This window comes from Prosopis cineraria, unplaced genomic scaffold (assembly GCF_029017545.1).
Source record: "Prosopis cineraria cultivar Desert tree isolate PC_DT_omini unplaced genomic scaffold, ASM2901754v1 PC1, whole genome shotgun sequence".
Classification (NCBI taxonomy): Eukaryota; Viridiplantae; Streptophyta; class Magnoliopsida; order Fabales; family Fabaceae; genus Prosopis; species Prosopis cineraria.
This window is the reverse complement of record NW_026555332.1, coordinates 54,785,536-54,803,427: the sequence shown is the minus strand read 5'-3', so window position 1 is coordinate 54,803,427 and position 17,892 is coordinate 54,785,536. Positions and strand designations below refer to the sequence as shown.

General features: G+C 35.5%; 1 protein-coding gene across 2 annotated transcripts; it reads left to right on the top strand.

Annotated features, from left to right (window-relative positions):
- The first annotated feature begins 1,151 nt into the window (after positions 1–1,151).
- Positions 1,152–16,504, top strand: LOC129317248 (polyribonucleotide nucleotidyltransferase 2, mitochondrial). 2 transcript variants are annotated; one of them, XM_054961618.1, is made up of 16 exons: positions 1,152–1,572; positions 2,744–2,899; positions 3,000–3,170; positions 4,582–4,707; positions 4,785–4,946; positions 5,053–5,172; positions 5,975–6,112; positions 6,403–6,565; positions 8,659–8,784; positions 10,271–10,401; positions 10,731–10,950; positions 11,060–11,143; positions 12,570–12,649; positions 13,813–13,956; positions 14,458–15,117; positions 15,590–16,504. In XM_054961618.1, the coding sequence occupies exons 1-16, from the start codon at positions 1,240–1,242 to the stop codon at positions 15,692–15,694; spliced, it is 2,919 nt and encodes a 972-aa protein (XP_054817593.1). In that variant the 5' UTR covers positions 1,152–1,239; the 3' UTR covers positions 15,695–16,504. The 2 variants fall into 2 exon arrangements, with proteins under 2 accessions (XP_054817593.1, XP_054817598.1); XM_054961623.1 differs by having other exon boundaries at positions 1,431–1,651.
- Positions 16,505–17,892: the final 1,388 nt, after the last annotated feature.

The window sequence follows — 17,892 nt, the reverse complement described above, 5'->3', positions numbered from 1 at the left end:
GAATTAAAGTGACATGCACTAATAGTCTGAAATTATGGGCGGGATAGAACTTATAACCTTGAGCTGGGCTTTGGGGAATAAAATGATATTCTCAGGGGATAATTTTGCCGACATCTATCTTTTAACGAGCAACTATAACAAAATTTCAAATAAGCGCCATAGCACAATGCCTGTCCAATTTGTAGCATTGTACCTCGTCACTGACGTTTTATCCTTCTCACCATTTAGCGTGAAATGAGTCGTCAAAAATGTTATTTGTTTTATTGGGGAAGTTGTGAGGATGATTTTATTGTCAAATTTTAAATATTAATATTTTTTTTAGACGACTTAAAGTGTAATAAACATGTCTGATTAACTTAAATGTCTAACAATTTAGCACTTCACTCATGTAGCTATGCTGTTCTCCTTTTTAATTATTACATTCGCATAAAATATGTAGTTATGTTATTCTTACTAATTAAACTAACCTCACGTAGTTAGGAAACATTGTTATTGCGATGTTATTCTTAACAGCTCTAAATACGCACACACATCTTTTGAAGTAATTATTCAAATCATAAAATAAAAAGTTATAATAAACAACCCAAATTAAGGTTAAACAATTTAATTCATGTCTTCATTTTATTTTTCAACAGAAAATTTTTATTTTCTTGACAAAAAAAACACATGCTTTTTAAAAACAATAAAATCGACTATGAAGAATAGCTCAAGCTCAAACACTTCACCAACTAAACTATTTTTTTTATCAACAGAAAACTATCAATGTTAATATCACTGAGAATACTATATAAACGCATATATATGATTTATACAAAATTATATTATACTATTTCAATGAAAATTTAATTATTTAGTTTCTGTAATCTTGACTTAATTAAAATTCAGTTACTGATCTCAACCTAGTGTAACTTAATCCCTGTAGTTTTAATTAAAATTATATAGATGCATTATTTTTTTTTAGAAAAAAATTTTACGACTCAAATAACTGCATGATGACTTTTTGTCCCCCCAAAAAAAAAATAAAAATAAACGAGCGTAAAGGAAACTTGCGACTCACTCAAGCGTCAAGCCTCTCCACCCTTCCAACGGTAAAAGCGGCCCAGCCCAGCGTAGCGGCATAAATGTTACCTTCCCACGGCCTGGCTCTAAAACCCTAAACCCTACTCGGTTCCGAGTGCCAAGCTTCTCAACTAAACCCCTCTTCCCACTCTCACTCCATTTCCCTTTCTTCGGATCACCATGGCGTGTGTGAGAAGCAGGGCCAACCCACTCCTCGCCACTCTCCCTCACTTCCTTACATGGCGAAACTTTGGGTTCCGCACTGTTTGCTGTGGACGTCTCGGCTTTTCTACTCAATCCCAGCTCGATCCTGACCCTCCCATTGCTGGAACTAAGGTCCTGGACGTCTTCAAAGAAGAATTTGAAATAGGATCACGGTTGATAACTCTTGAAACTGGCAAGATTGCTCGATTCGCGAATGGTGCTGCTGTCCTGGGTATGGGCGAGACCAAGGTTTTGTCCACAGTTACCTCGGCTAAAGGAGATACTGGTCGTGATTTCTTACCCCTCACTGTACGTCGACACGCTCATTTACGAGTTTGATGTCCTCACCCCCATTATCTATTAATCCTCCTCCTTTCCATAGAAATGGGTACTGTATGAATTTAAACATGGAAAAAAAAATGCTCTCGTAAATATGCTTTCTGTAATTTAATTTTTATTTTCATCATGATGAGAGTGGGTTATTCTGATATGTAGTTATTTAGGGAGTGGGGTTCTTTGTTTCAAAGTCATGATTATATCACCAGAATATAGCAATGCCCCAGCGACTCGGCCACTTGCAAATAATTCAAATTTTCGAAATCAAAATAAACGCCCGACTTTTCACTATGCATAAACTTTCCTATTTTTCCTAATAATCCACGTCATTTCTAGAGGAGTTTGAAGTGGAAAATTCTTGGTACCTTCGATACACCAGGTCAGTCATATATATTAACTAGTAATATAATACAGAGTTACACAATTATGTCCTTTAATACAGATAGATAACACATGGGTGCCTATTTTGTTTTGATAGTCATGGCTAACTTGCAAGTGCCCCCCGGCAAAGTTGAGTTTGCTTTATTTTCCCTATTATTAATTAATACATATGCACATATGTGCCTATTTTGGCTATAGGCCCATATTTGTGTTCACTGTTTCATACTTCACGAATAAGTAGAGCTGGGAATATCTATGTTCATCGTGTGTTTGCTGGAATATTTTCAAATTTTAACTTACCCTCGACAGCCACTATCAGTACTATTTCCTAAAAGAACTGCTATCTTTTAATGTCTTGCTTACTCCAAAGCTGGAAGTTACTCTGCTGTATGTAGAATTGAATAAATCGAATTTAAAGATACAACTGGAACATTCCAGCTTTAACATATTTGCTTGATAAAAAATATACACTGTTTACTTTGATAGAATACAAAGATCATTGTCTGGAAAGAATAGCACTTGCAGCAAGGTATATCATCTAAGCCTCTATACTTGAATACAGAGTCCTTATTATTTTTGGCTATACATCATTGCATTCCATTTTTGAACGAATAGGTATCTAGAGCCTTTCTTGGTAACCTTTCTGCTTATATGTATTGATTGGAAATCACTTGCTCCTTTGTCTCCATCTTATCTCAGTCCATGTGGGGACACACAACATTGATCATTGTGTTGATGTTTATAACATTTCATTTCTTATTAGGTTGATTATCAAGAAAAGCAGTTTGCCCAAGGCTTAATTCCAAGCACGTACATGCGGAGGGAAGGTGCCCCAAAGGAACGTGAACTTTTGTGTGGTCGCATTATTGACCGACCAATTCGACCACTATTTCCTGCTGGATTTTATCATGAAGTTCAGGTATTTTGCTGTTGATTAATTAATTCTTGTTCATTCACATTTCATCCATTTACTCATTTGCTAAGTACTCCTTTCCACCAAAATAATCTGTTTTTCCTAGGTAATGGCAAGTGTTCTTTCTTCTGATGGAAATCAAGATCCAGATGTACTGGCAGCTAATGCTTCATCTGCTGCTCTTATGTTATCAGATATTCCTTGGGGCGGCCCCATAGGAGTGGTTCGTATTGGAAGGATAAGCGGGCAGTTTGTTGTAAATCCAACCATGGATGAGGTAGTTTATAACATCTATTGTGTTGTTGGTTATTTACAGATTTAAATTGGCAAATCATCCCTTGTTTTATATATCAACTTCTATGTGGCATTGCGGTGGTTTGTACTGTTGCTGTAAATTCAACCATGGATGGGGTAGTTTTTGACATTCGGTTATTTACAAATGGAAATAGTTGGTAAAAGTATCCCTTGTTTTATTGCCACTGGCTTCTTCTATGTGGTATCACGCTGGTTCACACAGTTGTTGGAGAAGAATGTGTATTTTTCTCCATCAAATTGCATAATATTGTATATTCTTATGTTTTGCTATAAGTTCTAAAGCACTCAAAAATATTTTTTAGCTATAGTGCTGCAGTTCAAGAAATCTAAATCTAAATCTAAAATATATATATATGTGTGTGTATGTATGTATTTATGTTACATCATGGTTCCATGTGCTAATAGCAGTGGTTGGTAAACTACATTACCGTTGGCTTCTTCTATTTGTAACATGCTGTTTTGCGTGTTTGGTGAACAAATATTTTCTCATCTACGTTGCACAGTACTTTTCTTAATTTATCTTGAAAGTTTAAACTTTAAAGTAGTTGGCTAATATTTTTTAGGTGTTTTGTCGTGTTTCAAAAAATTTAATTTATATCGTGTCTTGGAATTCTAGAAATTAATAACAATTGTCAAAGTCTAGAAGATGTTGCTTGATAAATAACTTGCTTAGAAGCATTTGCCTTTTCAAATTTTATTTAGTTTGATATTCTTTGGATTTACTTGTAATCAGATAAGGTAGGGGAGGAAAAGAAAGAAGTACTTGAGGAGAGGATAAAAATACTCTAAGATTGTAACCGGATTAAGTAGCCTGTGTGCCTGTGTCTTTAGGCCTGCATAATCGCTCACATACCCTCATAAGAAAAACTTAATAAATAGAAGACTAAAACAAGCAGGAAACAACCCATCAGGTCAGTAAGGCTTGCCAATTTCAATGCATACCCAGCAGAAAAGCCCCTCAAGAATAGCCGTTAGCTGTGCATTTCAAAGAAGTCAAAAGCATCGCTTTATGCCCCTGAAGGCATCTGCCAAATTTATGGCTTTTCTTCTCTGCCATATGCTCTAAGTAACAGCATAATTGCACACTGGTGAAGAGCTTTGCCCTTTCACTGGAAAAAAAGAGCTTTTGCCTTTGATTATCCTCCTAAAACAAATGTGCATATCTTAAAGTGCGTCAATTCTCTGTACAAACTGGATGCAATTAGAGAAACACATTTTTCAAGCATTGGGAAAGAGAACTTTGCCTCATTGCAAGCTCTTTTCATTGAGAACATCAGGAAGGACTGTAATGTTTGGCATTGTTAATAAGTATACTTGACTGATTGTTTCAATACCTTGCCATTTTCTTATTGGCTCTCTTTGTGGTACTGCAGCTAAATTTAAGTGATCTAAACTTGGTGTATGCCTGTACAAGGGACAAAACTCTGATGATTGATGTGCAAGCTCGCGAAATATCTGAAAAAGATCTAGAGGCTGGATTAAGGCTGGCTCATCCTGAGGTGACTCCAAAGCTTGTTATTTGCCTGTCTCCTTTTGTAATTGAAAGTTATTGAGATCTGTTTCTCCAACTGTTCAGGCAGTTAAGTATATTGAGCCTCAAATCAGACTAGCTGCTAAAGCTGGTAAATCTAAGAAGGAATACAGATTGTCCATGCTGTTAGACAATACACTGGAGAAAGTCAGTAACTTGGCTGAAGCACCTATTGAAGCTGTTTTTACTGATCCTAATTATGGAAAGGTGTTCTTGCATGCTCCCTTTTTCTTCTCTTGCTGTGCTTTTCATGCTTTGGAAGTTTATATTTGTTGCTCTATTGCCATGTTTATGATTTTTTTTTTATACCCAGTTTGAACGTGGAGAGGCACTAGATAAGATCACACAAGATGTAAGAAGAGTCCTTGAAGAAGAATGTGATGAAGAAAGCTTAAAAATTTTGCCAAAGGTGGTAGACACAGTGAGGAAGAAGGTACAAACACCTTAGAACAAGCTAAAATAAACTGCAATACCCTTTTAGTGAGTGGTAATCAAGCTCTCAGCCATATTATGTGCTTCTTGTTTTCTATGTCGCTGAAACTTTATCCTGTATTATTTACTATTGCCTCATAAGTTATATAGAAAGCATGGATTCTTTAGATTTTAAACGGCTGGTTCACTAGTGTGGGATATTAGTTGAATACCAACATGTGTTGGACAAAGCTAGATGCCTGTCAGAAGTACTTGCCAATTTTTTATCCTGTATTGCCAGTTTAGACATGACTGGGATGTGTCTAAGCCATTGTCTAGTGTTGGGGTTGATATGGCTTAACAACCGGTACTGCAATTCCCTAAAGCCATAATGAAAAGTTGATACTTGATGCCTATTCTGACAAAACAATTAATAAATCCTTCCACATATTCTTGCCTTCTTGACCTGTGTCCATGGAAGAGTGTTCTTTCTGGTTTATAGGTCATTAATTTAGTTTGTGGGCTCGAACCAGTCTGGTCTGTGACACTAGTGTGTTTTTTGTATTAAGCAGTTATCAAATAATCAATTATCAATTAATTTAATAAAAAAATTTTAAATTAGCATTTAAAAAAGGGATGTGAAAAAAAAAATCACCTCATTATTAGTAATTAATATCTAAATCTCCCATTTTTTTGTCAATTAATGTTCAATTTTTAAAATTTAGTTTATATCTATGTATCATAGCTATGTATTGACTATTATATGTGCCTAATTGGTATATCTCCTTTAGTTACTTGGTGATTTGCATATTCATAAAATATAGGTTGTTCGAAAAAGAATTATTGCAGAGGGATTTAGAGTTGATGGGCGACAGCTTGATGAAGTTAGGCCTTTGTATTGTGAAGCTGGAAATTTACCTATTTTGCATGGATCTGCACTTTTTTCTCGTGGAGACACGCAGGTGTTAATTATATTTGATATTTTCTGATTTTGAATTCTGTAATTTTTGAGCCCATTTTTTGGCCAGGAATGCAGTAGACTGGGTGGGTAGTTTCTACACGTTTGATTAACCACCACCTTTTTGTAGGAAGGTGGTGGATGATGAAAGGAGGCTCTCTCAAGTTATTGATTAGCTTGTAATCTCTTTTGATTTATTGATCAGTATTTCATTCCAAGAAAACATCCTGTAATTTTGATTATCGTTCACCATCATATTTTGATGGTTTTAATTCTGAGTTATCTGTGGAACAGGTCCTTTGCACAGTAACTCTTGGAGCACCTTCAGATGCTCAACGCTTGGATTCTTTAGTGGGCCCTCCAACAAAGCGATTTATGCTTCATTACAGTTTTCCACCCTTCTGTACAAATGAAGTTGGCAAACGTACTGGTTTGAACAGGCGTGAAGTTGGACATGGTAAAGAAGTTAAATTTAAATTTAAATTTTTGTTACAAAGTCAGTTAATGGATATGTCTGCGACAAAGGCCTCCACTCTTGTTTGCCATTCGGCAAGATCTCATTGTAGCTTTTTATACAGGGAAAATAGTTTTTTTATTTTTATTTTTTAATGGAGAGAGAATTCATTGAACAGAGTAGAGAATACTACCTTCAAGAAGAAAAGAAAAAAGATCGTTTCAAAACAGAAGTTTTTGAAAAAAGTACTGCCTAGATTCTTTAACTGAAGTAGGCCTTCCGTTTCCTTTGGAGATCCCCAAGGGACACGCTTCAGTCCTTCTGAAGAAACTATCAGCTGAAAGCCACTTATAGGACTCAAAAATAGTCCTATATAAGAAGTGGTGAAAGATACTAATAAAAGATTAAACTTACTTTCTGTATCTTCATAATACCTAATAGAATTCTTATATTATTGATTATTGATGATGCTACTATATGTCATTCCCATAATGCCCTCTTGGTAAAACATAAATATGTTGGCCCTAGGAATGTGGGATTTTATCTTTCAAAATCTAATTGGATAGGCAACACAGGATCCTAGTGCATAAGCTTTGGCTGGTGCTGACAAAATAATAAATCCACGAAGAGTGGATTTCTGTTTGCCTCATGTAGATTGTGGCCGTAGTTCTGCCCTAGCTTCAGTGGTGGTGTTGTGCTTTTAGCTGCCTATCTAGTGTTCTGGGATGCAGTGTGGTAGATATAAGGAGAGAGAAAGAGAACACTTATCTGTTGATGTGAGTCATCCTTGGTGGGTGTGGGTCTAAGGTATTGGCTTATTGGGTATGTGTGAGAATATATCGGAACACTATTCATTAGCCTAGCCTTTGCATAACAGATTAAGCTTTTTAGTTGAATTGGTCCTTGAGGCTACATTTATTATATGTAGTACAACTGATAGGAAAATCAGCACTGGGTGTGATGGGATGTCAAAACTGGCAGCTGTTTTTTTTTGGCTGTCTTGGTATTATCAAAGTGGACTGATCAGTCCAATTTCAGACTAACTTTTATGCCCTTCTGCGAGCAGAATCATTCTCTTGATGAACTCTTTTTAAGAAACTGCTCTAACGGATGCAACTTTGAACAGCCTTCTGAGAAGGTCATAGGAACTGAACTTTTATGACTTTGCCTGCATCCAAAGTGTGGCGGCATTTTCTAACAAAAGAATCAATCTCAAAATTATCAACTTAGCATTTCAAATTTTTAAATAGAAAAATAAGAAAAGTGCAACTTTTGAAGTTAAGTGTTGTAATGTTAGCTAACATGATGAAAATTACTTATATTGCTTCTTATTGTAATTAAATATTTGTATCTGGAGAGACGACATGCTAAAAAACCCACGTGGCTTGCAATCATTATATAAATATGTAAGATCTGGTACTACTGAACTTTGAACTGATGATCATTATCTACAATGCAATTTCTCATAGAACTAGAAGGAATCAGAATATTAGTTTCACCTTTGGTATTACCTGCCCACTGAAAATTAGGAGTGCAGAGTGTTGTGGAGTTTTGATCTGCTTGTTGCTTGTGCATTTGGTTTGGGCTTACTGCAAGACCTTTAACCATTAATTAGTTAGTGCCAATCCATATTTTGGATAGACATGTTTCTCTATCTTCTAGTTTGGTTTCAGCTTTAAAGGATTTGTCTTTCTGATACGCCGAAGGTCTAGAGAGCCCTCTTATACTGATGTTTCCCAATTTTTCTTTTAGTTCTTTCTGCTGCCTTTTCTTTTCTCAAGGAGGACTCCTGATCTTTCTTCAGTTTAATTTTTTCTGTCTTGATAATTCTTCTTTCCTGTGAAAAAAAAAGGTTTCATATTAGATGATGTATTGTTGTATTGCTTTAGTATATTGTCAATTGATATATTCAGGGTTAGGCTTATTTGTTTTTGTATCCTGAACTATAAATTAATGAACAGGAGGTTGCATTATGAAAACACCTGAAAATACCAAATGACATATAAAGAACCTTCACTGATTAATTAAAATAATAAGAGGTTGGATTCATCAATGAAGTAGAATAATTAGATGTTGCCTTATTTGCTGTATTGCAGGAACTCTTGCTGAGAAAGCTCTTCTTGCTGTATTGCCTCCTGAAGACGATTTTCCATATACTGTTCGAGTCAACTCAGAAGTCATGGCTTCCGATGGTTCAACATCAATGGCAACAGTTTGTGGAGGTACTCTGTCAATCCAGAGAGTTGTAGCATAAGTGATTCAAATTTAAATGATTAATTCAGGTTCTTATCTTCACAAGTTTTATCATTTATGTTGTACATTTCTTGCTGATGAAGTTTGAATTGGTACCTAATCATGTCATGCTAGTGCTTCTTCCACTGTAGAAATCTATAATTTGAGGGGCACATGTTGATTGATCTGCATAACCTGTGACCTTTTTAGACGATTTGTGATTAACATGCATAAATAATTTCTTTAAAACCAGGGACACGAATGATGCATGAGTTCATTAACGCAGATTTGTATGATAGCCAGTAAAAGTCCTTTTGATTCAGGGATTAGTGGTAAGAGGGAAGGCGAATAATGTTGAGGATTTTTTGGGTATAGAAGTTTTAAATGATGGTGGATCATTTGAAGCCTGGGTAAGGTCTAATAATACTCTAGGTATGAGTTTGGGATGAGATTTTAGGGGGAACGTAATAGGATTAGAGTTTTGATCTAATAGTGGGAGGCATCAATTTACTTGCCCCCTACTTTTTAAGGATGATGTGAACTTAATGAAACCTTTCTTAATCTTTTTTTAGTAGGAATTAAAAAAAAACATTAAGCCAGGCCTATCAAATTGCAAAGTGATGAAGCTGATAAAAATTGTCGCACGTACTATCAATAGCGCGTCCTTGCACGGAAGGTCATCTATGTGGTTGATATTCATGTCCTGGAGATTTGGTGATAATTCAGGATGCTTCCAACTGTTGAATTTTAAAGTATTAAGTAAAGCTTTAGCAGCGCTCTGACCTCTGAAATATCAATATTACTGATGAACTGTTATTTTTGACATCAAATTTACAATACCTTATAACATTACTCTTTAAGGCTTTGACATATTTCTCTTACCAGCTGCTTAGGTATTTTTCAGCTTCTAGGTTGTTCATAACTTTTGTTAAAGATGCTTAATGTGAGTTATATTGAGGAACTTGTGAGAGGCAATTTCTGTGATTGACCGTTGGAAATTTTTTTCTATTTAACTGTAATAACAAAACAATCTATCTTGGAATGTTTCTGTGTAAGTGCTACTGGAGTGCTGCAATTTGGTTCACAATTGCGCATTTGGATATTTTGAATTGCGGTTTTCATATTTGAGAGCCACTTATGTCAAGATTGTATCTTCCATGGACTTTGAAAATTTAAACTACTCCACTGTTCTGAAGATTAAACCACGACATGAACTATCTAACAGCAGGGCAGCAGTTAGTGTTATTAACTGGCTAGATCCTTGTCTGTGTGGATTTTTTCACGGACCATTTCAACTCCAATGTTTAGGCTTTTAAGTGAAGATTGAAAGTTCATGATTAGATTTTCTTATAATCTGATTATTTCTGTGACTTTTGAGGGACGTATAATGTATCTAATATCTGTTGTTTACTTGGATTTTTAATTGAATTGATGCTTCATGATATTCATCTGATATATTAGCTTTCTTTATTGTAGGTAGTATGGCCCTAATGGATGCTGGCATTCCAGTTCGTGAACATGTTGCTGGTGTTTCTGTGGGTCTTGTTACTGAACTTGATCCTGTCAGTGGCAAAATAACAGATTATCGTATATTGACTGATATTTTGGTATTTTCCATGAACTATTGAGTATTTTTTGTTCCAGCTGGTTGTCTTAGCTAGATTGAAGTATATCTATTTCTAGTTTTTCCCCCTTTTCTTTCTTTCTTTCTTTCTATTTTTCTCAAGTGTTCACTACCAAAAGGCAGTATAGGATTCATTAATCATTTTTTTATAGTTATGTCTAACGATTTTTAAGAGATGTAATGATTTAAAAATTGTATGGTTTGTCACTCATTGGTCATCCTTCCACATATTTAATTTTTCAAGTGGAAGAAAATGTTGAAAAAGCAAGGTATTGCTTTCATGGAAGAATATTAACTTTTATATTTTCTAAGGGCTTGGAAGATCATTTGGGTGACATTGACTTCAAGATTGCGGGAACTCGAAAAGGAGTTACTGCTATTCAGCTGGATATAAAACCTGCTGGAATTCCTCTAGATATCATATGTGAATGTTTGGAACCTGCCCGTAAAGCTCGTCTTCAGATTATTGACCACATGAACCAGGAGATTAATGCACCTCACACTCAGATTGATCGAAACTCTCCACGACTAGGTTTGACATCTTTTCCTATCCTTCTTTGGCTTTGTCTTTTTTTTTTTAATTATGTTTCCTAATCACATACGGTAACTTCCAAGTTTGAAATATATTATTGTTGATGCAGCTACCTTAAAGTACAGCAATGATGTTCTTCGCAACCTGATTGGGCCACTGGGTGCTGTTAAGAGTAAAATTGAAGAGGAAACAGGTTCATTCAACCTTGATTTGTGTAGCAAAGTTCTTTCAAATTGTACTTCTAAATTAGTTTTTGAGGTTCATATTTCTTGTTAACTGTTATCTGATAATCCAAGACTTTGGAGTTCTTGTATCATTTTTTCCCACTCACATGGTCAGGCTTTCTTCATTTGTTTTGTACTATCTATCAGGTGTTCAATTTGGTTCTTTCAATATATCCTTAGACTTCCCTTATAAGATGACTCTTCTTTAGTGCTCTTAATACCCCACCTGTGTTTTTAGTTAGGCTATCACACCTAGGGGTGAAACTAGCTTTGAATTTTGAGGGGGGCCAAAATACTTCACTTCACGGACGTCCCCTTTCTTGTTCTTTGCTTCCCTTTTCTTATCTTAAAAAGATACTCCCTGCAGTCTAAAATATAAACATTTTTTATCATGAAAAAAATTATTTTCCCCTTTTTACCATTATTTATAATTTATTAAGAGTGAAAAAAGGTCATAAATTTACATACACAAAAATACACAAAATACACAAAAATTCAAGTTAATAAATACAAAAGGTAAAATGGAATTTTTTTAACAAATACTAAATTTCTTATATTTTGAATTAAGATTAGTTGAAAAAAAATTTTATATTTTGAATTGTAAGTATAATTGCTAACACCACCTAAAACATACACACTCAGAAGGTTGATACCTTTCTCTTATCTATTTTAATGATTTTTTTTTGGTGAAATATTTTAATGGAAAAGTTGATAGCGTTTTCGATTAATTAGGATTCAGATATGTATATTGTTGGAACTTCGCAAGCATTCATATGGGGTTGCGCCATGAGAGGAACTTTTTCTTTCTTTGTTTTTTTTTTGGGCCATCAGTGTGGAAAAGCAGTGATGTGCTACGCAAGTCTTAACAGCTAATACATATGCCTATGTTAAAAAAAAAAAAAGAAAAGAAGTTTGGGGTGGGTCCTGGCCCCCCCTGGGGATCCGCCCCTGATCCCACCAGTAACTTATTGGTTTTGTCTGCTTCCCTCTTTTGGATGTTTCCTGATATTATTCTCCTGGGTAGAACTTATGTTTAGGAAGGAATCGATCTTCACCTATATATGTTACTCGTCAGTTGTTGAGTTTAAACAGTAATATTACATTAACATCTGAACTTTCTGTGGATGTATCTTGAAAACTTACAATTGCTTTGCTGTCTATAAAAAGATATGATCTTCAATTTTTGGATGACTCAAATGTTTAGATAATGACTAAGTCCATTATATGTTTTACAGGAAAGTTCTCTCATTCTTTTTGCTTATCAGTATGCCAATGTTTTGCATAAGAAGTTTTTTTCATGATGGATTGTTTAAAGTCCTTTTTTTGGAAAAGAGGGCAATAGAGCACTATATTATCAGTGAAATGCCTACTGACAGTATTGCTTACTGTAATCAGGTGCACGGATGTCTGTAGGAGATGGAACACTTACAATAATTGCTAAGAATCAATCCGTAATGGATAAAGTTCTGGAAAAGGTAGTCCTTTCATTCATTTGAGCTAATAGTTTCCATCTGATTGTATTTTTCATTGGCCTATCATCCCTGTAGTTCTATATCATACAAACACGTCTTAGTTCTAGAAGGGTTGTGTCTGGACTTTGGATTAAAAGTTGTGAAACTAAAGTTTGAATAAATTGGAGTTTGCAAACTGAAATTAGAGTAAAAGTTAGTTATTGTATAGTAATTTATGTTTGAATATATTTTTTTTTAAAAAAATCAGTTTGACAAACTGAAACTTGTTTGGATAATATAATTCAAAAGCAAGTTTAGATGTATTAATGACTGAAAAGGTTATGAATTTTATGATATATATTTGTGTCTAATTTGATCCTTTTAAGGTAAAATATTAAACTTTAATTTACAATTTTAAAAAATAAAGAGTCCATACATAATTAAGTATTATTTGTAAATTCTAAAAAGCTAAAATAAATTTATAAATGACAAAATATTAAATTCTATAACTTTTTGAACATTCTCAATGTTCACATATGAAATTTAATTTTAAAAATTAAAAAAAGATTAGATTAAAATATTATAATTTGAGAATTTCTTATCAGTATGTTCGGTTAATGAAATTAATAATGTTAGGGTTAGAGGATAAAAAAAACTTCATAAAATTAAGGCATCAAAATGAAACCTTATGCAAAATTATAAGATTAATTAAAAGTGTACTTTTACTGTTTTACCTCGTACATATAACACACACACACACACACACAATAAAAATAATAAGAATATAAAGTACATTAAATAGGAACATACAAGGGGGGAAGAGAGCAATAACGAAAATAGGTTGAATGGCAAAAAAGGAGAAGAGGAGAGAGAGCACATGACATTTCTGCAAGTTGGTAATGCAACTTCAAAAACTACTCCAACTAGCTTTTGTTATAACCTAGGTTGGGAGGTAAAAGCCATTTGATAAAAAAATTATCCCAACAGCATATTTAAGCCCCAACTAGCTTTTTGGGGTTACAACCTAGGTTTTGGGGTTGTAAAAGTTTAACCAAACACGCTCCAGGTTTGGTCAGGAACAGACATAATGATACAATTTGGCAATTATGTTGTCTTCAATTATTTTATTTTTCTGAATATTTGTCCAGCTGCACAGTTGCATACCCTAAAAACACCTTATTTCTCAGATTGACTTCTTAGTTGGTCGGGAGATTGAAGTTGGAGGCATCTACAGAGGTGTTGTAACTTCTATCAAAGAATATGGAGCATTTGTGGAGTTCAATGGTGGGCAGCAGGGCCTTCTCCATATTTCTGAATTGTCACATAAACCGGTATGTGTGGTTTTAAGTATTTTACTTGCTTCTGTTTAAGATATTAATAAAATAATTAATGAAGCGGGCTTTCATGCGCTGCACAGAATCTGAAGAATGAGTTGCATTGTTCACAATTTTTGTCATGAACATTGTGACTTATCATAGATTTTATATTTTAAAGTCCGATGAATTGGTCACTTGCTATAAATTTGGTATTGATATTAATGATGCTTGGGCCATCTCTCAATAGATTGACCTGAACTGCCCGTGCAATGCAAGGGGAATAAGCTCTAGTTGATGTTGTGTTTCATTTTCATGATTAAGCTGTCAAGAGTTCAATTCTTCCGCTCTTGACTCTTTAAATATGTTTTAATGCACAGTATCATAGGAATATGCATTTATCTTTAAGCGCCATATTATCGCATGGGTTATACTATAATTGCCATCAAAGAACATGGGACATATATATATTGGCCTTCAGAGTTCATCCTCTTAACTACTCCTTACACCATTCATTAGGTTTCACGGGTTTCAGACGTGGTATCTGTTGGCCAGCAGCTTTCCTTGTTGTGCATAGGCCAGGATGTTCGTGGCAACATTAAATTATCCCTCAAAGCAACTCTGCCTTGTCCTGAAGGAATGGAGACTAATGATGCCGCTGAAGAATCTGTCCTGGACACAAAAGAAACACGCAACATTTGGGCCCCAGTTGGGAATGAGTATGCTACTCAAGAGGAGCAACATTCTGTTGAATTGACCACTGGCAAACATGAGGTGGGTGAGACAAAACCATCAATTTTAATACGTAGTGCTGCAGAGTGTGATGAGGAGGAAAAGTCTTTGAATAAGTCTTCAAAGAAGAACCCCAAATCTGGTAATGGGTCTCAGCTAGGTCGCAAGTCAAAATCTCTTAGGTCTCGTGATGCAGTTCATTCTACACCAAGTACATCTCATCTGGCTCAGGATGTGATTGATTCTCTATCATCTCTTTCCATTCCCTTTGCCCATGAGAAATCTAAGAAGTCCAAACCGTCAGTGCTGAACGAAGCTGGAGATAAGGTGGTAACACCAAAAGCTATGAAGATTGGAACAAAAGTCGCTGCAAAAGTTGATCAAATTCGTGCACATGGTCTGGTTTTGGATTTGGGGGGAGGACTCCGAGGAATGTATAGGTTTGAGGTATGAGTTATGATTTTCCCTTTTTGCATGTTTATACATATTAGTGGTCAGTGTTATTTTTTAATTTAAATAAACATGATTTTCCTTGTACCTGCCTTTCCCTAGGCCTTAAATTCTTTTCTCCAATGCTGTTGCTGGAAAAAGCTAGTCAGCTTTTTGTGTTACTTTGCTTTGTAGGAAATCAGACTTTATGATTTTTGCATGGTATTTCGATGTCCCTACAACTCTACTTGTTTGCCATTTCTGCAACCATACATTTTGTCACAGCAACGCTTGTGGATGAAATGCATTACTTTATCCCTGTGATTCCTATTCCTAATTTTTAAAATCTATGCTTCGTATTTTACTGGAACTAAATTGTATCATCGTATCCTCCTTTTGATGACATTGTATTCTTTCCGATTATCTTGATTGCATGTGCACAATAAACCAATGAATTCATTTATTGAATCATCCTTGTCTTGTCAAGCAGAAAGATGGCAAAAGGGACTATGAGATAGGTGACCAACTACGAGTTGTGTGCTCTAGTTTTTCTACCAAGGGAATTCCAGTGATGTCTTCGGTGGATGATGAATAACTTGTGATTTTAACTTCCTGAGAAAGGAGCTGAACGCGATTCTAATGCTAGGATGATGTCTTCAAGGCTGTGTTTTCAACAGTGAATTAAATTTTCATCGATGGGCTGAAAGGCGTGCCTTGAACGCATTCGATTCAGAGGCTATGGACATGTAAATTTTTGGGCTGCTAAGCCTAGTTTAACTTCTTGAGGCTACTGATTGATGGTACATAATAGCAGCTATGGGGATAAAGGGTCTTGGAGATGCCTGATGGCACTTGACCACCATTTCATGTCAGACAGTGGATGTTCATCTTTGTAATTTGTAGGCGTCTAGTCGTTATTGACCCATATTGGTTATCTAATTTTTTTTTGTTTCCCGAGGTAAGGACAGGACAAATTACACATGTACGGGGTAGTGTTGGTAATTCTTTTTTAGGCCAAACTTCATCAATGGCGGACAGATATCCTAGCCATCCAAAACCAGAATTTTGGCTGGTCAGCATTCTTCAGTTTTTTGGGGTCTTCTTCCTCAGTGGTTTGAAGAGCTTTACAAGAACATATGCATTGTACTCAGTATTGTGCTGGACCTTGAGCGCTGTGCAATGCTGAAGCTTACACCAGCTATTTCAAGAGAGGATAGGTAGATTCAGTTATTTCAATTGGAGATTAATAGCTGTTCAAGACGCATTGTAGGAAGGTGAGTGGGTGTGTAGAATTTATAGGAAGTTGCATCGTTTTAATCATGGAATATTACAGTTTAGTTCAGGCTCTGAACATTGCGTGTGTTTACATTTAATAAACGTAATAGCCATTTGTACTGCGGTCTAACCTGACTATAGAGGTCTGTCATCCTCATCATCTGAATTTTTGTCATAATGCTTTTCTTTTCATCAATCAGCGGCCTAAAAAAACTCTCAACTACAAATAGTGCAACAAATACAGTCGGTTTCTTCGCGTGGGAAAATCCAATAAAAAACTCGTACTGACCATTCTAATTGCAGCTAATGAGTAAAGCAGCGGTTTCCTTTCTTGGTTTGCAAGTAACGATCGTCATGAAGTAGAAATTTGTAACAGTGATGCGTGCGGCCGAGAGTTGCATTGTTAGCGAAGCTAAAAGAACGCACTCGAAGTAATATTTTCCTGACCTTAGAAAATCATTAAAGTAAAGTAATAGATGATAATGAATCAATCAGTAAAGTTAAAATGGAGCAGCAGCCATTTCTGCTGACCATTCTATTTTAGCATAGAAGGGCTAAATATGATAGTCCTGACCTATGCTTAAATCAGAATGTAGAAGAGGAGCTGGACACAAGTTCATGGGATGGACTAGTCAAGCCCTTGCAGGCACGTGATCTTCTATTTCGTTCCTCTCAAACATTCTTTTGCTTGATAAAGGCTTTAACCATTTCTGGCCTCTGTTATCTCCATTTTACAAGATTTTGTCTTCAGTGTTTCCTTTTGGCTATGCTTTTCAGGCATGAAGACGTCTCCAACTGAACACTGCATCAGCAAAAATATGGACCGAAGCATGGAGGCTGACGATGATGGAGAAATTGCAAGAGCTATCCTGGTGGGACCAAGAGTTAGGTGACCAAACCCATATTTGGTTCTTGTTCGGCACGACATTAAACAATAAAAAGATTCATGAAGGGTTGTCATGGAGAAAAGATTTTATTACAATTAAGAACCACTGTACGAGAGAGAGAGAGAGAGAGAGATTGTTCATGGGGGATAACGCCTTGTCAAATCAAAAGACATAAAATATGTAAGTCTAATTGGCTTTCAGATTTGAAAAGAATATTTCCGGCTTTCAGATTTGAAAAGAATATTTCCGCCATGGACGCCTCGTGACAAGCTTTTTGCCTTTTTCAGTCGGCATTTGTCAATGGCACAGAGTATGATGACTTTGGAGTCGGAATCCAGGAATGTTGGAGAGGTCATGATGAACGTAATTCAATGAGTAATGAAAGACTTCCGTGGCAGCTGCTAATTAATAAGTGTTGACTTTTAACATCAATTATTTATTTATTTATTTATTTATTTATTGATGAAGTCCGAGACAAGTACTTCACAAATTCAACGAAGTACGGTCGGGAGTAAGGCAAGCAACACTGTTGTTTGCCAGCGAGAGCTTGGGAAAAAAGTCACAGGCAGTATGTCCTGCTTGGAGAAGACTTTTTCTCTTGTGCTTTTACAAAATTAGATTTATATATTTA

Coding starts and splice junctions, on each gene's coding strand:
- LOC129317248 (XM_054961618.1), top strand. CDS start 1,240: ATGGCGTGTGTGAGAAGCAGGGCCAACCCACTCCTCGCCACTCTCCCT. Junction 6,566..8,658: donor CAGGCGTGAAGTTGGACATG/GTAAAGAAGTTA, acceptor GCTGTATTGCAG/GAACTCTTGCTGAGAAAGCT. Junction 13,957..14,457: donor CTGAATTGTCACATAAACCG/GTATGTGTGGTT, acceptor ACCATTCATTAG/GTTTCACGGGTTTCAGACGT.